At 51.2% G+C, this 25,057-nt stretch overlaps 9 protein-coding genes across 9 annotated transcripts; 6 read left to right on the top strand and 3 right to left on the bottom strand.

Moving 5' to 3' along the window:
• Positions 1 to 219: 219 nt before the first annotated feature.
• Positions 220 to 1,719, bottom strand: CGCA056_v010431 (uncharacterized protein; the record flags this gene model as incomplete). The annotated part of the gene is made up of 3 exons (XM_037325678.1): positions 220 to 1,089; positions 1,151 to 1,329; positions 1,401 to 1,719. The coding sequence occupies 3 exons, from the start codon at positions 1,717 to 1,719 to the stop codon at positions 220 to 222; spliced, it is 1,368 nt and encodes a 455-aa protein (XP_037174950.1).
• Positions 1,720 to 3,599: 1,880 nt separating this feature from the next.
• On the top strand, positions 3,600 to 5,468 carry het-6-1 (Heterokaryon incompatibility protein 6, OR allele; the record flags this gene model as incomplete). The annotated part of the gene is made up of 1 exon (XM_037325677.1): positions 3,600 to 5,468. The coding sequence occupies one exon, from the start codon at positions 3,600 to 3,602 to the stop codon at positions 5,466 to 5,468; it is 1,869 nt and encodes a 622-aa protein (XP_037174951.1).
• A 502-nt stretch (positions 5,469 to 5,970) lies between these two features.
• SNL1 (Paired amphipathic helix protein Sin3-like 1) lies at positions 5,971 to 6,377 on the top strand (the record flags this gene model as incomplete). Its single annotated transcript, XM_037325676.1, has 2 exons — positions 5,971 to 6,096; positions 6,147 to 6,377. 2 exons carry the CDS (start codon positions 5,971 to 5,973, stop codon positions 6,375 to 6,377), a joined length of 357 nt encoding a protein of 118 aa, XP_037175153.1.
• A 1,364-nt stretch (positions 6,378 to 7,741) lies between these two features.
• Positions 7,742 to 9,893, top strand: CGCA056_v010428 (Maltose permease MAL31; the record flags this gene model as incomplete). Its single annotated transcript, XM_037325675.1, has 10 exons — positions 7,742 to 7,947; positions 8,002 to 8,150; positions 8,204 to 8,389; positions 8,450 to 8,496; positions 8,549 to 8,656; positions 8,715 to 9,109; positions 9,172 to 9,334; positions 9,391 to 9,414; positions 9,468 to 9,583; positions 9,647 to 9,893. The coding sequence occupies 10 exons, from the start codon at positions 7,742 to 7,744 to the stop codon at positions 9,891 to 9,893; spliced, it is 1,641 nt and encodes a 546-aa protein (XP_037175592.1).
• A 474-nt stretch (positions 9,894 to 10,367) lies between these two features.
• Positions 10,368 to 10,889, top strand: CGCA056_v010427 (uncharacterized protein; the record flags this gene model as incomplete). Its single annotated transcript, XM_037325674.1, has 1 exon — positions 10,368 to 10,889. One exon carries the CDS (start codon positions 10,368 to 10,370, stop codon positions 10,887 to 10,889), a length of 522 nt encoding a protein of 173 aa, XP_037175766.1.
• A 2,197-nt stretch (positions 10,890 to 13,086) lies between these two features.
• On the bottom strand, positions 13,087 to 14,136 carry LAE1-6 (Secondary metabolism regulator LAE1; the record flags this gene model as incomplete). The annotated part of the gene is made up of 1 exon (XM_037325673.1): positions 13,087 to 14,136. The coding sequence occupies one exon, from the start codon at positions 14,134 to 14,136 to the stop codon at positions 13,087 to 13,089; it is 1,050 nt and encodes a 349-aa protein (XP_037175765.1).
• Positions 14,137 to 18,005: 3,869 nt separating this feature from the next.
• On the top strand, positions 18,006 to 18,617 carry CGCA056_v010425 (uncharacterized protein; the record flags this gene model as incomplete). Its single annotated transcript, XM_037325672.1, has 1 exon — positions 18,006 to 18,617. One exon carries the CDS (start codon positions 18,006 to 18,008, stop codon positions 18,615 to 18,617), a length of 612 nt encoding a protein of 203 aa, XP_037175594.1.
• A 2,991-nt stretch (positions 18,618 to 21,608) lies between these two features.
• On the top strand, positions 21,609 to 23,387 carry apdG-0 (Acyl-CoA dehydrogenase apdG; the record flags this gene model as incomplete). The annotated part of the gene is made up of 4 exons (XM_037325671.1): positions 21,609 to 21,723; positions 21,779 to 22,053; positions 22,106 to 22,844; positions 22,894 to 23,387. 4 exons carry the CDS (start codon positions 21,609 to 21,611, stop codon positions 23,385 to 23,387), a joined length of 1,623 nt encoding a protein of 540 aa, XP_037175593.1.
• Positions 23,388 to 23,845: 458 nt separating this feature from the next.
• CGCA056_v010423 (uncharacterized protein) lies at positions 23,846 to 25,016 on the bottom strand (the record flags this gene model as incomplete). Its single annotated transcript, XM_037325670.1, has 3 exons — positions 23,846 to 23,976; positions 24,608 to 24,876; positions 24,934 to 25,016. The coding sequence occupies 3 exons, from the start codon at positions 25,014 to 25,016 to the stop codon at positions 23,846 to 23,848; spliced, it is 483 nt and encodes a 160-aa protein (XP_037175598.1).
• Positions 25,017 to 25,057: the final 41 nt, after the last annotated feature.

Here is a 25,057-nt window from a genome sequence, read left to right as displayed (position 1 = left end):
TTGGGGAGCTGATGATTCAGCCAGCGTATTTGCCCATGTTGATAAACGGTAAAGTCCTGGGTTGAAGCTCGGCGGAACCTCTCAATGCTGATTCGTGTTCTCTTTCAACATGGACTGTTCTTGGAGCGACACAATCTCGCCGAAAATTAAGTCGCCGTCGTCGTCGTCGTCTTCGTCTGAAGCTTCAGGACCGACAAGCGAAGAGGGAGGCGGGACTTGCTAATCCTCTCCCTGGCTCTCGCCTTGATCTTCCGGCTGGCTCTCAGGAGGGAAGATGTCTCCCATATCCTCTGACTGCTGGATCGCCGACGAGGTCCAGGCCATTTCGTTCGTCTCGTCAATGGTCAACGGAGCAAGCTCTTCTCCGGCACGCTTACTCCACTCAAGTACCTTATTTTTCAGATCAATATCAACATCTCCATCTCCAAACAGAACCCTCGGGGCATCATCCCCGCCACTAAAGCTATACAGCACATCTTCGTCGACGTCCTCACCTCCATTCAGCGTCATCATGGTCATAATTCGGTCCCTTAGTTTCAGGAGCTCTGGACTTGGAAGCATATTGGAGTCGTCTGAGGTGATGGTGAAACGGTGCCCGTCGTTGATCCGATAATGAGTATCCGCAGAGATGAAACACACTTCGACTGGCCGTTTTGCTAGCTTCTCGATAATCGTGTCGGCCAGATTCTTGTAGTCTGTCATCTTAGTTCTGGGATCCGTCGCAATGCCTTCGGGAAGCTCGGACCCTGCTCCCTTCCTCTTGCCACAGTCCAAGGGCTCCAAGACGCGAACTGCTAGGTCGATCCTGTTAGGTAAACACAGAACAGGGGAGAAAGTGATCTTCCCAGTATCCCACAAATGGCGAGGTGCATTGTCAAGGGTGACCATATTCTTGGGGATGTCAAAGTCCTTGATGCTTAGTGCGTCCTTGAACTTGTCGCACGTGTTGCCGCCCCAGATGAATCCCAGCGCGTAGAGTGAGTTTTTACATGCTGCTGCGGCCTTCGTCTGGGCCACCGGATATATGTGGACATCCTCTTTGACGGTGGTATGAAGTAGTGTGCACTTCCCTCCATTCCTCTCTTTAGTCTGTGAACAATATGTCAGCACGACGTAACGATTCGATGAAACCAGACGCCAGTAAACTTACCTGGTCAATGGAAATCTGGTTGCGTGTCTTCTTCTTCGCCTTGCCTAGCAGACTTTGAATGCCGCTGCCAACGCCACTCTTGCTCGTTGCCGGTTTAGAGGGTGTCGTCTGCTTGGAGGATGCTGTTTGCCCAGAGGATGTTGCATATGAAGATGTTACGGTATTTCGCTTGTTCATCACTGTGATTGCATTCGTTACCAAGTTTAATTCATCACTTTTCGTGCATCTAATCAATAGATCAGCTACTCACCTATTGATATGACGTTCGCAACTGCGAAATCAACGCCAACAAGTATTGTTTCAATCGTTTCGACGAAGAACCTGCCACTTCTTACCTTGAAATCAAGGAATTGATGGAGTTCTTCCACAGTTGCAACCAAGAAAGCAGCCCAGACGTTCTCCTTGACTCCAGTCTGAGCAATACGCCTTGGCGGTTCATTGGGTGTTTCGCTGGAGATCTCCGTGTCGCTGATTGCTTTGAGGATGGCCAACTTTTCTTCCAGACGATCAATGTACGGTAAGGCTGGCAATGAGGAACCGTTTCCTTCCGCGACGCTTGTGTTGTTCATCTCGGATGGCAGATGGGATTCCCTCTCGGCAGACAGAGCTGGACGACAGAGCTGACGACGACGACGACGACGACAGAGCTGACGTCACAGAAGAATGGCAGACACGAGAGTTCCGAAACGGGTCCTGCAAACGCTTGTCAATACTGAGATAGCATCACTAGAAAGATATCGCATTGGCAGAGGAGAAAGCTCCAAGAAACAAGTGAGGAGGAAGAGTGTTTTGGGCCGGAGAAGCCTCACTGTTAGAGCGGAAAGTTCTCGAGCTTGCGACGAACACAGGCGATCGCGCCAATCAGGAGAGAGCAAGACATGCGCAAACATCAATAGATAACGGAGGAAGGTGAATGAAAAATACCTTAGTAGGTATGACAAAACTTACTAATATAGGTAGAATCTGCAATGCGAGACTTTGGAAAAAGGTGCCCTTCAAGGTACACAAAGATGAGCAAGCCGCACTTAAAATCGCCAGCCAGAGCAATGGTAGAAGATGTTTAATCTTGGTCTTTGTGGCAAGCTTTCTTAAAGATGTTTGACGGCGTAAGCAGCGAATAACCGGTGTTCTTGGTTCTCCTTATTTCTTTCATTCCGATACTGAAATCATATATTTACGGTTTACCTACTTAAACCAAGTGGCATCAGACGCGAAATCATGGTGCACTCATCGGCACCAGATCATTCCAAGTCTTGATATTCAGGATAATCCCAAACTCAGGATAAAAAGACCTCAATCGGACTCCTCTTCTGCAAGCCTGTCAAGCTCCTCGCGATCCCTGGCCACGACTGCATCCAGGTCGACGCTATTTATCACCATCCCTCTTATCGCTTCAGAATTAATAAATTACACTTTCTCGGGTCTACAGTGAAAGTATGTATCTTCCTTTAATAAGTAGCCTGACCTAATGCCCCATAAATAGATCACATGAACCTCGACAACATTCCTAGACCGTCTGCTAATCAAAAGTGACTAGGCGCGAGAAAAGTGTTTGTCGTCGAGGTTGCGCTTAAGCAGTAGCCGGCGGATCAGGTAATCTACAGCCAGAAACTCGTGTAAATCTGTGTCCCCAATCGAGAGCATATCACTATCGAAGTTGAACCAGACATAACGCTCCTGCTTAGGGTCACCCTCGGGCAGAGGGTGGAACCCGTTCCACGCTTTGGTAATGATCCCTGAGAAGGTCCTTCCATAGCGATATTCATCATCAGCATATTTAGTCAGGTGAACGCGGGCCTCATGACTGGTTTGCAGCTGGGCAGAAACTGGGGTAGACGAGCGCAAGTGGCGCATCATCCGCGGACGTTTGACCGCCCAGTCATTTGTCTGCGCTCCTCGCGCAGGTCCCTTGACGTTGATGGGGCTTAGTCTATGAATGCACTCGCGTACCTCGACGATGCGGGGCTCGATGGTCAGCTCCCAAATGTGAGCGCGAATCTTGGCCGGGAGCTTTTGAAATAGGTGGATTACTTTAGGAGGGGTGGTCATAGTATCTGGTCCCGCAAATTGCTGGTGGTAAAGAAGTACGAAGTAGTGAAAATAGAAAGTGTGAGATGGAGATATTTTGAGAACTTCTCGCTTGTTTAGACGGTTGAGATGAGACAAAATGGCTAGTGATGTTGGCTTTGATCACGAGTTACGAGATGAAGGCCTGCTGCATTGCACCAGCATGCCAAGACCCATCAATCTAATCACGCTACGTGGCGACGAATCACAGCAAATCCAAAAATATTTAGCGCCCCCGCCTAAAGGAATCCTTCCACGATATCCTTCGTGTTTTTGACTCAGCTTTCCTGTTCTGAAAGAGTGTTTGATCTCTCTCATTCTCATCTTCAGCGCGACGACGCAAATTGTCCTTTAGCAACGAGCAACCGTTGCCCATGACAAAATGGCATCGATTTACTCAAGACGTTTGCCGAGTCGATGCATCAGAGTCCTTGTCCTCCAACCTGGAGCTGGTCCCGACCCCATCACTACGAACCTGCGAGAGGCAAGCATTGATGATCCACCTTCGTTTCACGCCTTATCATATGTCTGGGGCGACCCGTCTCAGCGCCAAGACATTCGATGTCAAGGCCAACAGGTTTCCGTCACGAAGAGTCTGTTCGACGCCCTTCGCCACTTTCGACTTCCCACCGAGGAGGTACTCATCTGGGCCGACGCACTTTGCATAAACCAGGAGGACATGGAGGAACGGGCAGAGCAAGTCCAGCTGATGCGCGATGTCTATTCACGGGCGTCCCTTGTCGTTGTATGGCTCGGTCTTGATGAAGACAACGAGACCGCAAGTACTATTCCGCTGATGGAAGCGATCTACAAAGCGTGCGAGGATCAAGCCTTGGCTCGTGGGGTTGAGCTACTGAGCATGGCTCACTTCACGATTGCCACGGAGAAGATGGAAGGTTTTGCTGGTGTCTCCATCTCTGACATCGCCTCCGCCGCTCAACGTTTAGGTCTCCCAAAGCCTGACTCCAGTAACTGGACCGCCCTCAAATGGCTCTTATCAAGGCCCTGGTTCACAAGGGTGTGGTGTGTCCAGGAGATTGTGCTGGCACGCTCATCTGAGGTTTATGTCGGCTCTTACTCGTTCGAATGGGACAGACTGGGCGTCACGGCCGCCTGGCTTAGCGAGCAGAATCTTGCAAACGACTATGATATACCTGCTGAACTCGACGGAATTGCCTGGGACAATGCGTACAGCATGTTTGATAAAAGCGAACTTTCAGAATTGAGCTTCCTTGAGATTCTCTTGAGCTTTCGCGACTTCCACGCTACAAACCCCAGAGACAAGGTCTACGGTTTACTGGGACTTGTTAATGAAGCAACGCTCGAGGGGCTCGCTAGTGTTGACTACAGAAAGACGGTTGCGGAGGTCTATATCGATGTGGTGAAGGCCTCGGTAGCAAGCAGTGATAGTCTTGCCCCTCTATGCTATGCGAAGCATGGTGTTGAGTACGAGCGCACAGAATTTCCGTCATGGGTACCTCGATGGGATGTCAGCGAGGACGTCAGCAACATTCTTCACAGGATTTCGGTGACGGCGTGGGAAGAGGGAGATAAACACGGTCTGCCAAGTCTTGTTGAATTTCAGCCTTCATCAGATGGCAAGGTCGGCCTTTCTGGTGTGCGCTTCGATGCCCTCGCTTGGACCACTGAGGTCTTTGACATCAGCCATTTCAAAGAGGACATATCCCCTGCCGAAGCTAAGAAGCATCCCTTCCTTGAGATTTGGCACCGAGTGTCATCGACGAAGTCTTACCCACTATTCGGTTCAGAAGATGCCCCATTTGGGGCACTCCTTGAAATGGGACTAACACTCACCACCAACTTCACGGAAGGCTACGAGTTTGTGTTTGATCTGGAGCAAGATGACCGACATTGGTTTTACGCAGACTATCTTACTTACATCAAGAAGCTCTTCAGCGTTGCAGGAAAGACGCCAGATACTTACGACCCCCTAGAAGTGGCACTATGTGAAGGCGAGGCGAATCGCTTCCGAATCGCCGCCTCGAGATCTTGCGACCAAAGACGAATTTTTGAAACGGTCAATGGCTTCTACGGACTCGCACCAGCCTGTGCAAAGCCCGGCGATATTGTCGTTCTCCTTTATGGTGGACCCATTCCATTCGTTCTTAGACAGACTGATGATGGTTGGCTTCTGCTTGGTGATACCTTCGTGGGACCTCTGATGCCAGAGTCGGATAACGAAAGCATCAGGGAAAGGTTCAGCAAAGAAGAGTTGTTTATCCTTGTGTGAGGTGCTGGTCAATGTTTCAGAAATTCTGGTCCTTCAGGGGATGCAAATGGAAACATCATTCGGACAATTCTACAACGGCCATCTTGACGATTTTTGAACTTGGTCATGTGTTCAAAGTTGCTGCGCCGCCAACTTGCGCGCTGGCTGCAGATGCTGTGGTTATTACATCATTTTATGTAAGTGAATCCTTCGAAATGGTGGACCAACCAGAGGCATTCCTTTAATCCACAACAGTTGTTTATTTTGCTTACTGGTTCCATCTGTCCATTTGCCGCGGGCGGAAACGTCGAGCCATGAGCGGGGTTGAGGGCATCGCTTAAAGACAGACTCACGATTATCTCGTGTCTGACCCCAATCTTTTGCGTGTGCTGATTTTCATCTCGGTCTTCATTTGTCCCCGTACCCTGCCTGGAGCTTGAGCCCCGGCGAACACTGAAGTGGCTGTTTACCCACCCATCAGTTCTCAAGATATCTGGCTATTGAAGAACTTCAGAATCTGAAAATGTCCTCCGAGCCTCCCACGATCCGCGAGCCAGACCAGGATGTAGATTTTGATGGCATGGACGGCGACTCTCTGCTGAGACAGCCCAAATTCCAAGAGAGTCTGAAGTTCTTAGAAGATGTGAAAGTCGGTTGCATCCAACTTCTCACGATATCATCGTCTAACACGGGTGATAGAAGCGGTTCGAGACAACGCAGCCGGATGTTTACCCGACGTTCATCCAAGCGCTTAGTAAATTCAACCAAGCCGCTCCGCAGACCCAGGAAGAAGCCGACAGGAACATTGCGGAGATCCACGCCAAAGTCACAATCCTATTTCACGGACATCAGGATCTGCTGGACAGATTTGAGAGTACACTTCCGGCCGAATATTTTCACCAAAGGGCTAGATCTGAGGGTCAGATGTAAGGGTGGCTTGTTTTCATGGGTTTAAGGGATTTACTTTTAGGCGTTTGTGAAACTTCAGAGGTTGAATTAATGACTGTTTCTACCCACGCGATGGTGCTCAAGTGTGCCTGAAATGCACGCCGGTCGCTTCTGCTCACGGAAGTCGGGGTACATTAGTTCGAAGTAGCAGTTGTGGGACGTGGCCCGAGTTTCGCAGGTCTTGCGGCTTTTCTGTCCTCCTTTCGATTTGTCTCCTGGAATCTTTGTAAGCCTTGTCACAATATTTGGTCCTAGATCGACTTTGTCTTCGATCGTGGAAACTTTGGCAGAGGTGCAGGTTCTCCACATCGTTGAACACCCATGAAGCATGTCGCAATCCACAGGTTGACGATCACCAGGCAACTTTATATGACGATCAATCGCATCAAGAATCAGAGATTTATGTGTGACCATGGCCATGTTAGGAAGCCGGGAAGGGCCAGGCGGGCATTGCGGAGGGGTTTTACGAAGCACCACCTCACGAGCCCAACAGCCGGTGGCAGCCCTCGGGTTTAACAAACCCCGCAACGGATACGCCCGTACTCTCAACTCCAATATGCCGGTTTGTCGACCTTTTCCGGGCACGTTACCTTGGCAAACTCCTTTTTCCGCAAAAGCACCTATCAGAGCCTTGAAGTCGCTCAGGGAAGTAACCCGAGTTCCCCAAGTTAATCAACAGGCTCGCGCGTTCGTCACTTGACCCCGTTCTAACTAGCGGAGCTTCTCCGCAATCTCCAATCTATGCAATCTCTTGACCAACCACATATTACCAATGCCGCTTCCCCGCAACAACCCAATGTTCTTGGCAGACTACTGGCCTTCAAACAAACCTGAAGATGAACATGTGCTCACAGTGACATCTCGAGAGGACCCATATCTAGCTTATTCTTCTTGGCTGATTGGGCCGCTCGATCTTGTCGAATCATCCATCGCGTTCATTGATGTCGAAACACCGTGCCCGGAGCCGGGAGTTGCCCGGTCGCTCCCGAGCATAGATCAATCAAGAGCCGTGAAGCTCTCCCCATACCCCAGACTTTGCCTCATTCATGTGTGGGGGCCGGCCAAGTTCATGTGGAGATGGGAAGTCTAAATGTTCGGATCCTTCTTGAATGGGTCTAGAGAGCGTGTGAGATTTAGCCAGAATGCGCTGAGTGTGTGCCGAGTGCTCGGCTCTTACAGGGACATGCATGGTTCGGTAGTAGTGACATGTCGGCCGATTGCAGTACGACTACAACCCAAAGTGAGATGGTTCGGGCGTTTATAAAGCCATGACAGCCCCAGCTCTTGTATGTAGGCGTTGGATTTGTCGAGACCGTCTTCTTTAACCCAAGATTGTGTCAATCATTATGGCTAACAAGGGTGATCACGAGGTTCAACACCTCCGCAAAGCAGCCGAGAATGAGGTCGAGGAGAAGTTGGGCCAGTCGGCCATCTTTGAGGCGAAGCAAGCCTCTGATGATGAGCATGCACAGACATTGATGCAAGCCCTGACCCAGAACCGAAAGGCGGTGTTTTGGTCTGTCATGATTTCAATGTCTATCGTCATGGAAGGGTGAGATTGAATCATGCTGTGTTAACCGTCGGGCTTCTGATTTATTTCGACTAGATACGATGTCATTCTAATCAACAACTTCTTTGCGTACCCCGAGTTCCAGAAGAAATATGGCAGCTGGTATGGCGATGAGATCGGCTACCAGGTGTCTGGGCCGTGGCAGACTGGTTTGACCATGGCTGCCACGACTGGTGCCATCTTCGGTGAGCTGTTACTGCCTTGATGTGATTCCAAGTCACAGTCCTGACACATGCAGGCGGTCTTATGAATGGCTTTTTCGCATCCAAGTATGGCTACCGCTGGGTCATGATCGTCGCAATGGGATTCCTCAACTGCTTCGTCTTTGTTGTCTTCTTCGCTCATTCTGCCGCCATGCTTCTCGTGGGACAGATTCTTTGCGGCTTTTCGTGGGGCGTGTTTGCCACACTCAGTCCAGCATACGGTAGGCCTCCATCTTGAGACTCCAGTCTTCTTGATCCACTGCTCATTAGGGATTTCTTAGCTTCTGAGGTCTGTCCGACGAACCTTAGAGGATACATGACTACCTACGTGAGCTAATACCTAGCGGCTCAAACTTCGAACATTCGCTGACACTTTCTAGGTCAATCTTTGTTGGGCGACGGGCCAGCTTGTTGCCGCCGGCGTACTTCGTGGCTGTCTCAGTATTGAGGGTGAGATGGCGTACAGGATCCCCTTTGCAATCCAATGGGTAAGATCTCTAATCCGAATCCAGCGCGATTATGTAGCTGATGGCGGATTACAACTAGTTGTGGCCAATTCCATTGATGGTCATCTCATATCTCGCTCCCGAAAGCCCCTGGTTTCTCGTCCGCAAAGACCGACTCGACGAAGCTCGTCGATCAATCGAAACACTCAGCGGCGACAAGACTCAAGACCAGATCAATGCTCAATTGGCAATGATGGTCCATACTACCAAGGTTGAAGCTGGTGTCACGAGTGGCGTCTCATACAAGGACTGCTTCAAGGGTGTCGACCTCCGACGCACGGAAATCTGCTGCATCGCCTTCGCTGGCCAAGTCATGTCCGGAAGCAGCTTCGCATACACACCAACATACTTCTTCACGACCGCCGGCATGAATACCGCCAATGCTTTTGAATTGAGTCTTGGTGCGAAGGGAATGGCTTTCATCGGTACCTGCCTGTGAGTTCCAAATCTCAACGGGTGACAACATTGGTAGAAGATTACTCACAATACATGCATAGTTCCTGGGGGCTCATCACTCACTGGGGCCGTCGCCAGATATATGTCACCGGTATGGGTATTCTGACAGTGATATTGTTCATCATCGGTATTCTCGACGTTTCTACTGGCAAGAAAGGCTTATGGCCGTCTGGTGGCTTGTGTGTTTTCTGGCTCTTCATCTACGTAAGCTATCCATCCTGTATTGGAATGATCGTCAGCGCCTACTAACAATGCATCAGTCCCTTACCATCGGTCCGATCACTGTAAGAAATCCGGAGTGTTCCTACAAAGCCTTCGTTACTCACCTCATCTGCAGTACAGTGTAATCAGCGAGACTTCCTCAGTCCGCCTTCGGCCGTTGACTGTCGTTCTGTCTCGAAACGCGTATCAACTAGTAAACATCGTTTCGCAGGTCTTACATACTTACATGATGTGAGCACGCACAACTTCATTTTGAAGACATCAATCGCAGGAACACTGACATATTGCGCGAAGGAACCCCACAGAGTGGAACTTGCGCGGGAAGGCTGGGTTCTTCTGGGCCGCCACTGCTTGCACCATCTTCGTTTGGTCCTTCTTCCGTCTACCTGAGGCTAAGGGACGGACATATGAGGAGCTGGACATTCTGTTTGCACGTGGTGTTCCGGCTAGAGAGTTCTCCAAGACCCATGTAGATGCATATGCGTCCTCCAGCCAGGTTGAGGATGTCCACCATGCGACACCGCCGAAGGAAGATTCATGAAGAGAACCGCGATGAGATTTACCTGAGAGGGAATTCATCGTCGTTGGGCACCGAGTTTACATTCTCTGCAGTCATGTCACTGCCTTGTCCAGTTGCAGCTGCGCCACCCCAGCGGAGCGAGCGTGAGCAGTTGACTCGGTACAAAAGCTTTGGCCTGTCAAACTCCAGAGATGTGTATTACATAAGCTTAATTAATTAGAGTCGTTATGCCAGCACTTCCGGTTCTATTTATACAACGGATTAACAGCAAAATATGGTTTCGCTTATCTCCGTGCTACCCACTATGTTAATTGCTCTCTGAGATCCGACCGGAATCAGCGGATGCAGTCGTAGAAATGTTGCTAGCTAGCTATCAGCACGTGTATCTAGCTACTCAGGTTAGTTAAGTTCTCTATTGAATAAATCTCAAAAATATTCGTCCCAACAACGGTTGAAAATTCCTTGCTGATCAATCTGATCAAAACCTCGCTCGTTATGGCATCTTTCAACTTTGTGGCAATCGCCGCCATAATTCTTTTCTTGAATTTAGTCTTCGCAAGTCCGCTCCCAATCTTCGAAGACGCATCGGCCACCCAGATTCTTTGGGCACGTGCGGACGAACCCCCACTGCCTGAAACGGGGTACATGCAACTGGCCATCCCGCCGTCCGACACCACCCAAACCCAAGTCAGAACCACCGCAGGAGCCGGAGGACTTGGGGCATACGCGATTCTGAATGACGGCGGAAGCATCTTCCTGGTGGTCGAGGTGGACGAGGACTACACAGCTGATGACTTTGACAGCTTTAGTGCTTACAGAATCACAGTACAATGCCACGACACTGTTTTTCAATTTGAGCAACCTCATGATCTGCTCTTTCGTCCAAGACGCTCACTCTGGGCGAGAGTCACTGCCAAACAACTGGACTTGTGGAGGGAAGAATACGAAAGCAATGAGGATAGTGACATTGATATCACGATTTGGTGGAAGAAGGACAACGCGTATGACGATGATTGAAAAGATAGCTAAATCTACTCTGTTCTATGTTTAAGCTTGCGAAGGGTTACTGAGGTGTTGATTGCTTAAGGGTCTAGAAACTACTTTTTGATTTTCATTACAATGAGGATGAAATGCCCATAACGTCCCGCACCCACTTTCCGGACACCCCCTCATTCCGGACACCCAAAAATTATGCCCCCATATATCAACGCAGTAACTTAAACCTAGGACTTCTGCTATTCTGATGCAACTACAATACAACTTTCGCTATCACTAGGGTTTTCAGACTCGCTGGATTCATTTATACTATTTACAAGTTCTCCCGCCTCGATTTGAGCCCTCCGAATAGCCTCAATATCAGCAAACTTCGAATTTGGGCTCATTTTGACCTTCTTGCGTTTCCTGGCCCTACTGGCATCAACCTCTGCTTGTAGTGCCTCAATCTTTCGCTGGGCTACTGCCAGTTGGTATGCCTTCTCATCAAAGCCCTTCTGAACCTTCCGAAAAAGCAGGCGTTGCGTATGCTCATCGTTATCCAGCTTGCTGAACAGGCTGAACTGATCCTGAAGCTCATCCCTCTTCTTGGGGGTTGACCAAGGGACTGCTGATGTATCTGCCGCCCATTTTTCGCTTGCTTTGCCATCAGAGAGCCCTTTGCAGACCTGACCAGCTGGTTTGGCAGGGGTTGAAGTGTTCTCAAGCAGCAGAGGGCTCATGAGGGGTCTAGCCATACTGATAGGCCACAAACCAGTCCATTTCCAGCCACTGATGATATTCTTGCTTGTCAGGGCTGCCTTACGCGCCTTGCCATAGCATACAACGAAATTTCTCTTGCCCACAACTGTACCAGCATCCCATTCAGCAAGTAATCCAAGCTCCTTCTTGTATGCTGCCTTGAGGGGCCCAAAAACCGACTGATCAAGTGGCTGAAGGACGTGTGACGTGTGTGCTGGCAAGAACAGCAAGTGTATCTTGTTTCTGAAGCATGTATACATGAAAGCAGTAGTCTCATGGCTTCCATGACCATCCAAGATCAACAATCTGACCTCTGAGGGGTCTGCTGGCTGGGTAGAAGGTATAAAGACCTCTGTCAACCACTTAACAGCTGTAGAGTCTGAAGTCCACCCGTTTTCTGTTGCTGTGAACTTCCAGGATTCGTATGGCGTCAGATCTAGAGGAAACCACTGCTGCTGGACACTCTTGCCCTTATATATAACAAGTGGAGGCAGTGCCTTGCCAGTTGCAGAGATACACTCAATCAGAGATGTTCAAGCACGCGATCCAGGCTGTTTCTTGCGGATAGAACGAGTTTCTGATGATCCAAGAACAAGCCCATTTGATCCTCTGCCTTCCAGAATACCAGACTCATCCATATTGTATCGATTGGAGGCTTTAATGGCTATGATCTCAGGGATGGCGAGGTGCTTGAACCATTGCCTGATGACATTAGTTGAGGCTCCGTTGATGCGCTGGGAATCAATTGCTCTGCTTCTCTGGACCCTTACAGATGGGTTTCTCTTGATAAAAGCCTGAACCCAGTTCTTCCCTAGAGGCTTGGCGTCTCCATGGATCTGTAGGATACGCTCAGCGAATTCCTTGAGTTGTTGATGGGTTGGTGGTAGGCCTAGGGCAGCCTGGATTCGAATCCATTCAGCCAAATGGCTTTCTTGGGTTGGAGAGAGCCTCTGTAGATCTGAGAAGGCAATATCTCTTGATTGGGTGCCTTGGATACGATCATAAAGAGTAGACTTTGGGACCCCATACTGCAATGCAGCTTTTCGCACGCTAAGCCCATTAGAGATCGCATTAAGAGCCTGATTAATCTCATACTCTGTATATTGACTCATATGGTCTAGAAGAAGATGTTAGATAAAGATGGAAATAAGTGAGATTAAGGTGGTGAAGCTATTCAGGATCAAAGTTGTAAGAGAATGATTTTATTGAGGCATTTTTAGGTGTCCGGAATGAGGGGGTGTCCGGAAAGTGGGTGCGGGACGTTAAAACCAGATTGAAACTGTTGTAATACTCTCATGGCGTATCTATTACTGTTCAAAGAATTCAATGGGTGAAGTGAGTAACTTGGCAGTAGTGGGATTTTGAAAAGGGGGACTCTTATTCGTCTTAAGATGAATGGAACCTCATGCATCAGTTTCAACGTGGGCAGGCGGATGAGACAATTGCATTTGAACAACATTATATATCTCTACTACCTCAGTCAGGCCGACTTTGGTTTCTGGCCAGTTACAACAACGAAGTCGAAAATAGGGTGCGCATCTTTCTTATGGACCGCCGCTCGGACTCCAGCGTTGAGAACAATGACTTCCTCTTGCGACCAACCCAGGACATCTTTGAAAAGAGCTGCGGTGAAGGCCTCTACCCCCTCGAGAAAGTTGTGACCCATCAATGTCCCGATTTCCTTCAACCGCTCATCCCTAGGCCAGCTGCCAATCGGTAACTTGAACTTCTTTTCACTGATGTGTTCAAACCCAGCTTGCTCGGTCCACTGCTTGAACGAGGGAGCAGGATCCATGGTCCGTCCAATTTTTTCGCAAGCTTCCATGAGGCCGTCCATCATCTGAATCATGGCATTGTCTGGCTTGAGCGAGCCGTCTTCCGAGTAGAGAGTGTTGGCCGACTCTTGGAGCTCCACCCATCCTCCGGGCTTCAGATTTTCGTAGATCTGGTTCAGCAGTCGAGGCCAGTCCTTGATGGATCCAGCCATGTAGCGGCAGTGAATGTAGTCATACTTCTCTGGCTCCATCCAATCTAGTTCGACGTCGTCGATGATGAACTTGACGTTAGGCGGTACCCAGTCCGGCTGGATGGGGCTCAGGTCATTGCCGACGATGACCTCAGCTTCGGGGTGCTCGTCGCCGAATTGAATGGGCCAGATGCCAGTCCCCGTGCCGATGTCAAGGACTTTGAGACCCTCCGTGTTGATGGGTGCGAGGTAAAGGCGATCGTGCATCAATCGGTAGAAGACATGGTGGATCATGTCCAGACGGTCTTGCTCTTGCTCGTCGTTCGGGAAGTTGTAAGTACCCGACTGGTAGCCGTGGTACCGGCGACCGTGCTTCCATTCATATCTGGATGTGATGGACTTGAGCGAGGTGCTGGCGCGCGAGGCTTCATCGTCCCCGTAAGAGGAGTCGAGCTCCTCCTGATCGACCTCAACCTCCACTTCCGGGGCGGGCCGCGGTGAGACGGGTGCAGCCGTTTCAGTGACTGGGGAGGAAGCGGCGGGACTTGGTGTTGGTTCGGCCATTTCAGGGTTGTCGCGAGTCAGTGTTTGATGGCTTTTTGTTGGCAGACTGTTGGTTGTTGGGATCTTTGTTGTTGGAAAGCAACGACTTCACCCGAGAATCCGGTACGCCTCGTGGAGAAGGGATGAAGATCGGGGTGGGAAAGAAGAAAGATGAGACGACCGGGAGCGCCCAAGTCCGTGGAATTCATGCACGCTGCAGAAATTCCGCAGCGGGGCGCGCCGGCAGATGGTGCGGCCACCCTGCAACTTCGGTAGTATCCATGATGGAGCTGGATAAGCGGAGCGCGATATTTTATCAGCCCGAAAACCCGAGGCCAGGGCCGCCCGTGGACGTTTGATTTGATGAATGTTCGGTTGAATGATTGGAGAATCATCGGATGAGGTGGGAACTTCATTGGCTTAACCGACACTCCTTCTCGTGGGTCGAGCTCAATTTCTCTTTGTGGCTCAGAAGGCCCTGAAATGAATTCTTCATGGACTCAAGCCTCAATCCGGCCGATGTCATTGCCACCATCAGTGACAAAATAAGCCAGCCAGCGGGATTGGCATTCGGTTTCGTTTCGAATGCATGGGACCTTTGGCAGCTTCACACTACCGGCTATGAACCTACTGGACTTCCGCTACAAGCTGAAGATAACTCATTTCATGGCTTGCCAATATCATACCATATTCCAATATTTTGCATGCTCCGAGCAGTGACCGCCAGTAGAAAACAAGTTGTGACCAAATCTTTGTGGCAGTTAATAATTCCGTAACATCGACCTAGCCATTTTGCAAGGTTTGAAGCGCGTTGAACGTCCAGTTGCAAGTGTTGGAACATGCTGAGATGAAAGCTAGGCTGGGGCAACCCCCAAGCTGAACACAATGTTTCTGGAAGATCAGGTCTCGGAACTCACGCAGAGAATCGCGGCACTTGAACAGGCTCCCGCTGTTCAAGCTCCCACTGGCCAGACTGCAAACCCCTAAGGGACGCTTCGATTTGTTTAGGACGGAATTCAATGATATCAGATGACGGTCGGCGCCCGCGGGGCGGACTTCGATAGACAGGTCAATGCAATTCCCACTCCCTCTCAAGTATCAACCTTCTCTGTTACCTGTTGTCATTAGCTCTCTTGTCTCTCGTCTCCTTTGCCGTTATCTTTCGTCTCCTTTGCTGTTGTCTCTCATCTTCTTCGCCTTTGCCGTCTGTTTGTAACATATGGCATTTTGCTCAAACAATGGGATGATCGCCTGCTGCCTATTGGCATTGTCATTTGCGCTTTTTCTTTCGATGCCTCCAGTATGCCAGTATGAAATGTGCATCCCTATGTTTTCCCATTCCTGCAATCTTTTTCATCGCACCAAGTAAGATGCTTGGTTTCCTCGTCACGTTCTGGCGTACAACAGCTCGCCCCCAGCGCTGACATAAGTTGTAAATACCAGTATGCTGTGCCTCCCCAAGAAGTCAGGTCTGCACTGGTGTTTCGACGCAAGAAAACGTGCCTACCGTACCTTATCAGCAGATATTCTGTATCGCTAAATTCACACAGCATAGAGTGATTGTAGCCGCCATGGAACACTGCCTCAAACTGATTGCCGTATGATGTTCGTTTTTGAATTGCTTCCTTGCGGCAACTCGTTCGTATCTGTGTGCTTGCAGTATCTTTTGAATCGTGCTCCTTTTGACTCCTCAAGCGATTATCGTTTCCAAAACAGACGCAAACCCGTGGATCCAGCATTCGAAGCAGTCGGCCATCGGTGAAGTTGAAGTGAGGACAGGTCGTGAACCCACATTTGCTCTCAATCTCTTGGAGCGCTTTTTGAACATCCGTCATCGATACACGTGCATCTTCCGAAATCTGGAGGAGCGGTACCGTCCAGCTAAGAGACAGTCGGGCAAAATGCTGAGATTTGCACCTTTGAGTGGAAAGACGTAGGCTTGGGGGTTCCAACTCGCTGCGGCGACCGTCCCAGCCACTGTGAAAGGCTTGACTACGACATTCTTCACACTGTTCTATGGTGTAACTGTGATCGTATTGCAATCTTGTCGTCCCGTCATGGTGAAAGAAGAGGGTACGCATGGCTTTGATAGATACCAGTCGGTGCCGGCAGAGTCGAATAAACCCGTCGGGAATGACGCATTGCCGTGTCGCGTCAGGGCTAGAACGTTGCGCCGGGGAAAACCGCCATACATAGTGGTTGACTCTGCAAAATGAGCAGAATAGTTCCTTTCCCAATTTCGCCTTATGAGTTCCCGACTCTAGGACTTCCAAACAAGGTTCGGAGAACGCGTTGCGCCTCGCCCTTGTGACTGTTTTCTTGTCGTGGCGAAATCCTGCTGGTAACGGCAGGTTTCGTTGTGAGGGAACCGTCAATGGCTGCATATGTGTTCAGTAAAACCTGTCGAATTCGCAGCCCTGGTACAGACGCCAGAATGTGAAGGAAATTTGGCGAAGCATGTACAAGTCGTCGATGGCGGTCGCGTGCATGATCTCAAGCAACAGCTCGTCAGGCAACTGCAATAGCCGAGACCTCCGAACATTTCCTTCGAAGGCAACTTCCCAACTCGAAAACTCGGGTGAAGACCCCTTCTTTTTGCTTGCGAATGGTTTCTGAAGAGGGATGGTTGGCATCTTGAATCGGGAGGGGTGTCGAGTCTCGGGTATTAGGACCAAAGGCTTTATAAGCAGCGATGGTGGAACGGGGGTGACGTCTCCCGAATCTGTGTTCTTCAAAGAGCCGCACGTTGCTTTCTTATTCCTCTTGTCGACAGATGATTCGTCATGAGAGCTGGCTCCTATGTTATTCCGTTGTGTGACTTGCGATGTATCATTGTTCCCTTCGCTGCTAGATGATCCATAGTGAGAGCTGGTTTCTGAATCAATCCGCTTCGCAGACTGCAATGTACTGTTGGTCGGTCTTTCATTTGAAGAAATTCGCGGGGAAACGTATGCAAGTCTTTCTTGGGCGTGTTGCTCTTGTGCCGTGTCTTCTTTCAGAGATGGATCCCATTTGTAAGGATAACGCCTTTCAAGGAACTGCCATACCACTTCCAGGCCAAAGAAGATCAGAAAGAGCTGTATCGATATGGGTTCCATCTGGAAATCAAACATATCGCCGGTAGTGTCGTGAAGTGTTCCGAAACACAGAGGTAATTATTTGCAGATCTGATAGTTGAGGCAATGTGTCGAGCGGAATGTCAGGAAACGGTTGGTGTTGAGGAACTTCTCAGTCCATCCAGTGTGGGTGTTCTCAGGCAAATAAATGCTTTAAATGAGAACAAGGATTCCTTTCGCAGAAACATGTGAATCTCCATCATACCTTTTGAGAATGCGCATTCCAAGGGTGTCTGGGCCCAAGAGGTCATGCCTTGTGGTTCTTTCAGCAACCTTTGCGTCTGAACACGGGAAGGCTCATAGTAAATCAGATAACTAAAGCCCTCGGGTTCCTGTTTTCCTAATCTACGCAATGAAATGGGAGGTAGGTTGTGTCAGCTTCTGGCGACTTCTAAATGCAATTGGTAATAGTTGGATGCGTTGGTTTTTTTTTTTTTTTCTGCGAGGTTACTAAGCACTTACAATCTCTCTTTCTGATATGTCAAGGACTTGAGACAGATTCGAGTACCTCTTTGATCAAAGTTAGTATTTTGGCATCTCCGAAGCATAAATCTTCCACTGTGGTGCATAGATTTACTCAGAAACACTGGTAGCACCTTGCACTTTGCCGTTCGGAGATATCTGAAACCAAGATACATATATAGCTTTGAGCCTTCGAGGACAAGTTGAGTTTGTAGTGAGAAAGCTCCCACCCTCTAGCTCGAAATAATTTTCGCTGACGCTGCATTGCATCATAAACTACTCACTCTCGTTTCCTTTGAACCTCTCTTCACAATGAAGCTGCATATCCTGCGCCAGAAAGCTGCCAAGCTCAACAAGGCGAAGAAGAAAGCTCCGAAAACGAAAGAATGCCTCCCAATTGCCCAAGAAGAGCCCCAACATGCACAAGTTTCCGAAGAACAGACCGGTCTCAGCCAGTGCCCAGAGGCCGACAGCCCAGAGGTTCAAATAAGCTGGCTCAGTCTCTCGACATGGAACAAGAACCACATTCGCAACATGCGGGAAAGCCGCCTGCTTCAACTTCCGGAGGAGATTCTCATCAACATCATGCGCAAGGCGCCACCTCACGAGTTGTACATACTCCGCCAGACTTGCTTCACCTTTTTCCGGCTATCCCAGGACGTGGCGTTCCAGGCCGTTCAAGTTGTGCGAGAGATTCAGGGGCGAGAAGTGGTCTGCTTCAATCTGGATTACCAAACCTCAGGGGCTATCTATCGCTGGCTCCCGATGCTGCGGGGGCTTGTGACGCGTTTGAATCTGTGCGACGACTGCTACACGATGAAGGCCAAGAACCCCAACTTGACCGTGTTCCAAGAGAGCTACCGTTATGGGCGCCGCCTGGCCCATCTTGAGCGTGGAACATGCGACTACACGGATTGCTTTTAATGTCGGCGGAATTATTTACCGGTGCAGTCTTCCAAACGCTTTGAGGCACCCGTCCTTTGCAGGCGTGGCGCCGTCAATCTTTGCCGGCATTATTGCGTCTCAATGACGGATATCAATGGCCAATTGATGAGCGGTCTGCGTGCCAAGGACCAGCGCAGATTTACATTTGTCGACTGTGAGAAATGCATGAAGTTATGTCAGTCTGGTGTTTCTGCCGCCAAGGGCCACCGCCGGACCGTCCCGCCGTCAATCTCAGCCGTCAGCCGTACCTGGTGGTTCCAAATCGAATGGACCCTGCCCATCTTCACTTTGGGCGAGGAACGAATTACGGATGCATTCGTACTGGACCGGCTGCGCGACTTTGGGAACAGGCATGGCAGGGACCTGCTTTGCCCGCACTTCGAATTCCCTAGACTCCTGCAGTGTTTCGATCCGCGAATTTGCAGCTGCCTCGGGGCGGACCTTCGCATCGGCGTGAGCAGTTCGATGGCGTCTTCGAGGCCAGGACTTGTTGGCGAACCCATACCCACATGTAATGAGGCCTCGAAACTTACTCCTGGGGATCCATTCATTCCCGCTTCGTGGGACGACTCAATGGAACAGCACTCTGTGAGTTGTGAGTACTGTACTGCTGTTTACTGTTGGGCAAGGGACGGCAGCGTGGTGTTCCTCCAGCGTTCGAGCCCGGCAACTTATGATACCAATAAAACTTCGTGTATGGAGGGCGTGGTTCGTCAAATTGATCCGGTCTCTTATGGCATAGGTAGGGACTACCATTCCGAGAACATTATCTGGTGTGAGGATGCCAGCTGTAGAAACGGGAGAGACTGGGCGCCTGTAACGAAGAGGCTCGAAGGAACGACGGGCCGCAGGTTCCTGTATTCGGCGTGGGGTCGGATGTGAGGTACTTTTTGTACAGAAAACTGATCTTTTGCTACCGAGAATACCAACCCAGGCCCCGCGTGAACTACGTGTAGTTTCATCAATACGATGGTGGTGTGGCGGTAAAGACGACTCTGTTCTGATGTTTTGTTCTTTATTGTTGAGCATTTCGCACGGCGTATTCCAGCTGCCATGGAGAAGAACGAGGATGATTCGCCGCCTGTTGCTGATTGGATACGAAGGATTGAACAAGCACCCACGCTTCGTGCTCCATGGACCTTTAAGATAAATGCAAAATGAGAAGGAAATAAAGTGACAGGCATCTTTTGTGTCGTCCCTCCACCAATTTGCAAGCCCATTGCCAATGACCCTTTTTCATGTTTGGGATGTCCTTCTGGAGCTTTCCTCTAACTAATGAGGTACATCCTCCAATTTTGAAATTAGTATTTTTTTCAACCGGAAACGTATGAAGAGTTAACAGCGTTCTAAGAGTTGAGAAGTGACTGATTTAAGAAGGCTTTGAAGGGATCTCGTGCAGAACCTCTACCGACCTCTCTTGAAATCAGTGTAAACATGGCCTCCTGGCTTCAGAGCTAACATATCATCCCGTCGCTAGCAAGCCTCAAGCCTGAAAAAAAACATAAGGCAATTGGGATTAGACCACAGGTGCCCCAATCCCTCTTCCTTCGAAAGCATACAGTGGCAAATGGGTGGCGGGTGATTGGGAGGAAACGGGCTATCACATTGGAGCGGATGCTATTCAATCGATGATGGCGTCCATGACAGCCACACATGAGGTTGGTAAGAGACCGGACGATGTGTCGGCCGGGTGGCGGCGCTGGTTGCCGGCTACGGGGGTCGAGACCTCAAACGGCCGGAGTCCATCAATCGACGGTCAAGATCCAACCTCCCGGCTGTCTTCATCAATCACCGGCTACTCCAGACCGCCCACGTGCTTTATACGGGGTAATCTGTCGGCATGCTACCCTAATCTCTGTTCTGCCCATGGGGTTTATCCTTTTCTTCCGTGGTTGACTGGGCATCATGTGCTTGACTCGGGGTGCATGCCTCACCATCGGTGTGCGTCCTTACCGTTCCAGGAGCGCGTCGCCGTGCCACAGGCAGCAAAACAGCGGGACGGGGGTAAAGTGGGTCCTCATGACCAACCCCGCGCTGCTCATTGGCCAAGAGGTTGCTCCCAAAAAAGATGCCGAGGTCCAGGGCCACTTTTGGAAACAGCAGGTCGGTGACATCAGCAAGCGACGTTCCCGAAACAGAGAAAAGAATCACATGCGACGCCCCCGGACGCAACGCAACCCCCAAAGGAACGGCCAACGCAACGAGAAATTCAATCAATGGGGGCACTGACTGGTCAGACAGGTGCAGGAAACAGGTGCACATGACACGCTTAGCGCCAAAACCAGTCGACAACACGGGGATAGCGGAAGGCTATCTGTCTGCACCAGCGAAAGAAAGGCCCCAGCCTCCGGATGCTCACCAGTGATGGTGCTAAAGCAGGCGGAACGCGTCCGCCACTGAGAACAGAGCAATTAGCGACTGACCGAGGAATGGTTCAGCAGGTTTCCCCACACTCGCTGCCCCGAGACCAGCGTTTCCATGCTGCAGAGCGTCGCAAAGATTGTGGGGGCCACGGGGTGCCACTGCACGGCGGACATTGTGCCTGTATACGACATGGCGCCATGTACTCCCCCGCATCGTACGGGTGCGGAGGTACCTCTCCTTCTGCCGATGCCATGAGGGAGCTGCATTGGAACTGGGTGCGGCTGTCTCCGCTCCTGAGTCCTGAGGTCCAGCATCCTTAGTACATTACTACTACTAAGGCACTGATGGACGTCCACGGCGGAAGCTTTACCGCAAGCATGTGATCGCCTTGACCACCCCCAAAGCCCATCCTCATTGCCGACCGTGGCCGTCGCGACTCGTTCTTTAACACTTTGTCCCCTGTGCCACGCACGACTCGACGCCATTGTCTTTAAACATCACAGTCCCCCCCTCGTCTGTCTTGAAAGGAACCTTGTCTCTCTTCCCTACTTGTCCAGATACCCATCAATCCCATCATCCGACGACAGCTCCCCTCGCATCGCAACCATGTCCAAGACCTTCTCAACCAGCGACGTCGCGTCGCACAACAAGCCCGAGGACTTGTTCATCATCGTCGACGGCGATGTCTACGACCTCACAAAGTTCCAGGATGACCACCCTGGTGCGTTCTGCCGTCCATGCTACATCGTGTGCGGCGTCAGCTAACCGGTTCACAGGTGGCAAGAAGATCCTCCAGCGCGTTGCCGGCAAGGATGCCTCCAAGCAGTTCTGGAAGTACCACAACGAGGGCATCCTGAAGAAGTACCAGGCCAAGCTGCAGGTCGGCTCCCTCGACTCCAAGCCCAAGGCCGCCCAGCCCGATGCCGCCGCCGCCGCTCCCATGCCTACCAAGAAGGCCGAGAAGAAGGTCATTGCCAAGACTGAGGAGTCGGAGCCTTTGGACCCCTTTGGCGACATGATCCCCTACGCCGACCCGGCCTGGTACCACGCAGTAAGTCGGCTTCCAGAGTTTTGCATGGCGTGTTCTGACTGACACCGTGAAGCACCACTCCCCCTACTTCAACGAGACGCACGCCGCTCTCCGTGCCGAGGTCCGCGAGTGGATGACCAACAACATCGAGCCCTACGTTACCGAGTGGGATGAGAAGAAGGAGGTCGACCCCGCGATCTACAAGCAGATGGGTGAGCGCGGTTACTTGGCTGGTCTGCTGGGTGTCCACTACCCTACCCAGTACACCAAGAACACCGTCGCCTCCGTACACCCCGACAACTGGGATCTCTTCCACGAGATGCTCCTGACCGATGAGCTTTCCCGCTCCGCCTCTGGTGGTTTCGTCTGGAACGTCATCGGTGGTTTCGGTATTGGATGCCCGCCGCTCGTCAAGTTTGGTCAGAAGTCTCTGGTCGACCGCATTCTGCCTGGCATCCTCAATGGTGACAAGCGCATCTGCTTGGCCATCACCGAGCCCGATGCCGGTTCTGACGTTGCCAACCTGACTTGCGAGGCCAAGTTGAGCGAGGACGGCAAGCACTTCATCGTCAACGGCGAGAAGAAGTGGATTACCAACGGTATCTGGTGTGACTATTTCACCACCGCCGTCCGCACTGGCGGCCCCGGCATGAACGGCGTCAGCCTGCTGCTCATCGAGAGAGGCCCCGGTGTCACGACGAGACGTATGGACTGCCAGGGTGTCTGGTCTTCCGGCACCACCTACATCACATTCGAGGATGTCAAGGTCCCCGTCGAGAACCTCCTCGGCAAGAAGAACCAGGGTTTCAGAGGTATGTTATCCATCACATTTGCAACAGCGAACCAAGCTAACAATCGCAGTTATCATGACCAACTTCAACCACGAGCGTATCGGCATCATCATTCAGTGCCTCCGCTTCTCCCGCGTCTGCTACGAGGAGTCCGTCAAGTACGCCAACAAGCGCCGCACATTCGGCAAGAAGCTCATCGAGCACCCCGTCATCCGCCTCAAGCTCGCCCACATGGCGCGCCAGATCGAGGCCTCCTACAACTGGCTCGAGAACGTCGTCTTCCAGTGCGAGAAGATGGGCGAGACCGAGGCCATGCTCAAGCTCGGCGGTGCTATTGCCTCCCTCAAGGCCCAGTCCACCGTCACCTTTGAGTTCTGCGCGCGTGAGGCGTCCCAGATCTTCGGTGGTCTGTCGTACTCCCGCGGCGGCCAGGGTGGCAAGGTCGAGCGCTTGTACCGTGACGTCCGTGCCTACGCTATCCCTGGTGGCTCTGAGGAGATCATGCTGGATCTCAGCATCAGGCAGAGCATGCGCGTGCACAAGGCGTTGGGTATGAAGCTGTGAGGCTGTAATGTGGCGGAGGATATCGGGAGACTTTTACGTCGTGTATGAATAGACATCTTGGGATATTTTCTTTGTCGGGCGTTTTGCATGGTGGCAAAACTGGGTTCAGAGTCTAGATGAATACATGGCTCGTTGATCATTGCAAATAATTGGCATCTTCATATGGTGAGAGCTGACAGGTACCGCCAGTCTGATGTTCTGCTAGTGTTCAGTCTCCAGCTTCACGGACGTGTACTATTATGAATGTCGTAAATTATGTGTGAGTACGATACGTAGCTGATTATCAGTCATCCATCGACGCGGGTAAAGCTGAGTTGACAGCCACAGCACACATTGTAGATGCCAATGTGTCTTTTCCGTACGTAAAGTATACCCTGTACGCTTATGTGTTCTGACCTAGTCATCAGCCTACGCTCGGTGGCTGCTGCCTGAACCTTCTACCACGTCTACGGCGGCTTTCAACTGACTTTCTTGGTGACGATGATTCTTGATGCTAGGCGTCTAATGGCGCTGACATGAGGCTGCCTGAAGATCTGAGCAGCGATACAAAACGTAGAGGATTTGTACTTGATGTTGATACTGTGGAGGACTGGGCGGGGACGCGTAAGTGTGCTGAAAGAGGACTTGCCGCCTCACTGCACTTGAGTAGGACACGACATCTGTATGACGTTTTGATGGTGGAGAGCTGTCTTCATGGGAGGCGATGTGTTTTCTCAGCGCTTTGATCGTGTGCCTGGATCGTTGATGGATCGGCTCGAGGATCAAGGGACCATGATCTAACTTCCTATTTCCCGAAGCCACAGCTCAAACTGGATCCGACGCGCAATCACACGATGGACTAGATATCTGCCGTATCAACCAACTCCAGCTCAGCGTGTCCCCTTTTCGCGTCAACCCTATATCGAGCGGTCCGCAGTAATCATGCCGTTCAACCTTCTCGTATACGTCGTGTATTCTTCATCTTCATTCGGACGTCATATCTCAATTCGGCCTCCCCTCCCCCTCCGCTCCCCTCCTCTCAACAACCTCAACCCCCCACCCCTCCCCCTCCCAAAACCACACAACCTCCAACCCCGCCAACACCCCCCGACACCGTTTCCACGCCCCTCCACGCCCTTTCACACAAACCTCCCTCAACACCCGTCGCTGCACCCACCCCAGCCTCCGTTCCGCAACCAGAAACCGCTCCATAACCGCCACACTCCCCCAGCTCCACACACACTCCCTATATGGAATCAGGTCCGTCTCGCGGTATAGCTGTCTGCACACCCCCGCCAACAGCGTCATGCCCCGCGACAGCACATGCCGCCGCTTATGCGTCCACGGGTTCGCGGACGCGCGGAGCGTGAGGCAGTGGAACTTGGGCGGGTGGGCGCGCGGGGCGTGCAGGACGTGGATGCGCCGGTGCGCGAGGAGGAGGGCGTAGATTTTGTTGCGGATCTCGGGGGGGAGGAGGAGGAGCGGGGAGGTGCTTGCGTTTAGGGCGTATCTGGCGACTGTTAGTGACAATCGAGGAAAGAAGGGGTGGGATGGGGGGAGAAGTTACAGCTCGGCCTCCTTTGAGCCCTGCTCCGGGAGGTACCCCAGGATTCCATACCGTTTTCCCTTGCCGAACGTCGCGGAATGCATGGGTTTCTCGCCGCGACGTCCTCCGGAGCGGAGAGGAGGCG

The sequence above is a fragment of the Colletotrichum aenigma genome (assembly GCF_013390185.1).
Source record: "Colletotrichum aenigma strain Cg56 chromosome Unknown KSG_Cg56_contig07, whole genome shotgun sequence".
NCBI lineage: Eukaryota > Fungi > Ascomycota > Sordariomycetes > Glomerellales > Glomerellaceae > Colletotrichum > Colletotrichum aenigma.
The sequence above is the reverse complement of the archived record's forward strand: the minus strand, read 5'-3'. Positions and strand labels throughout refer to the sequence as shown.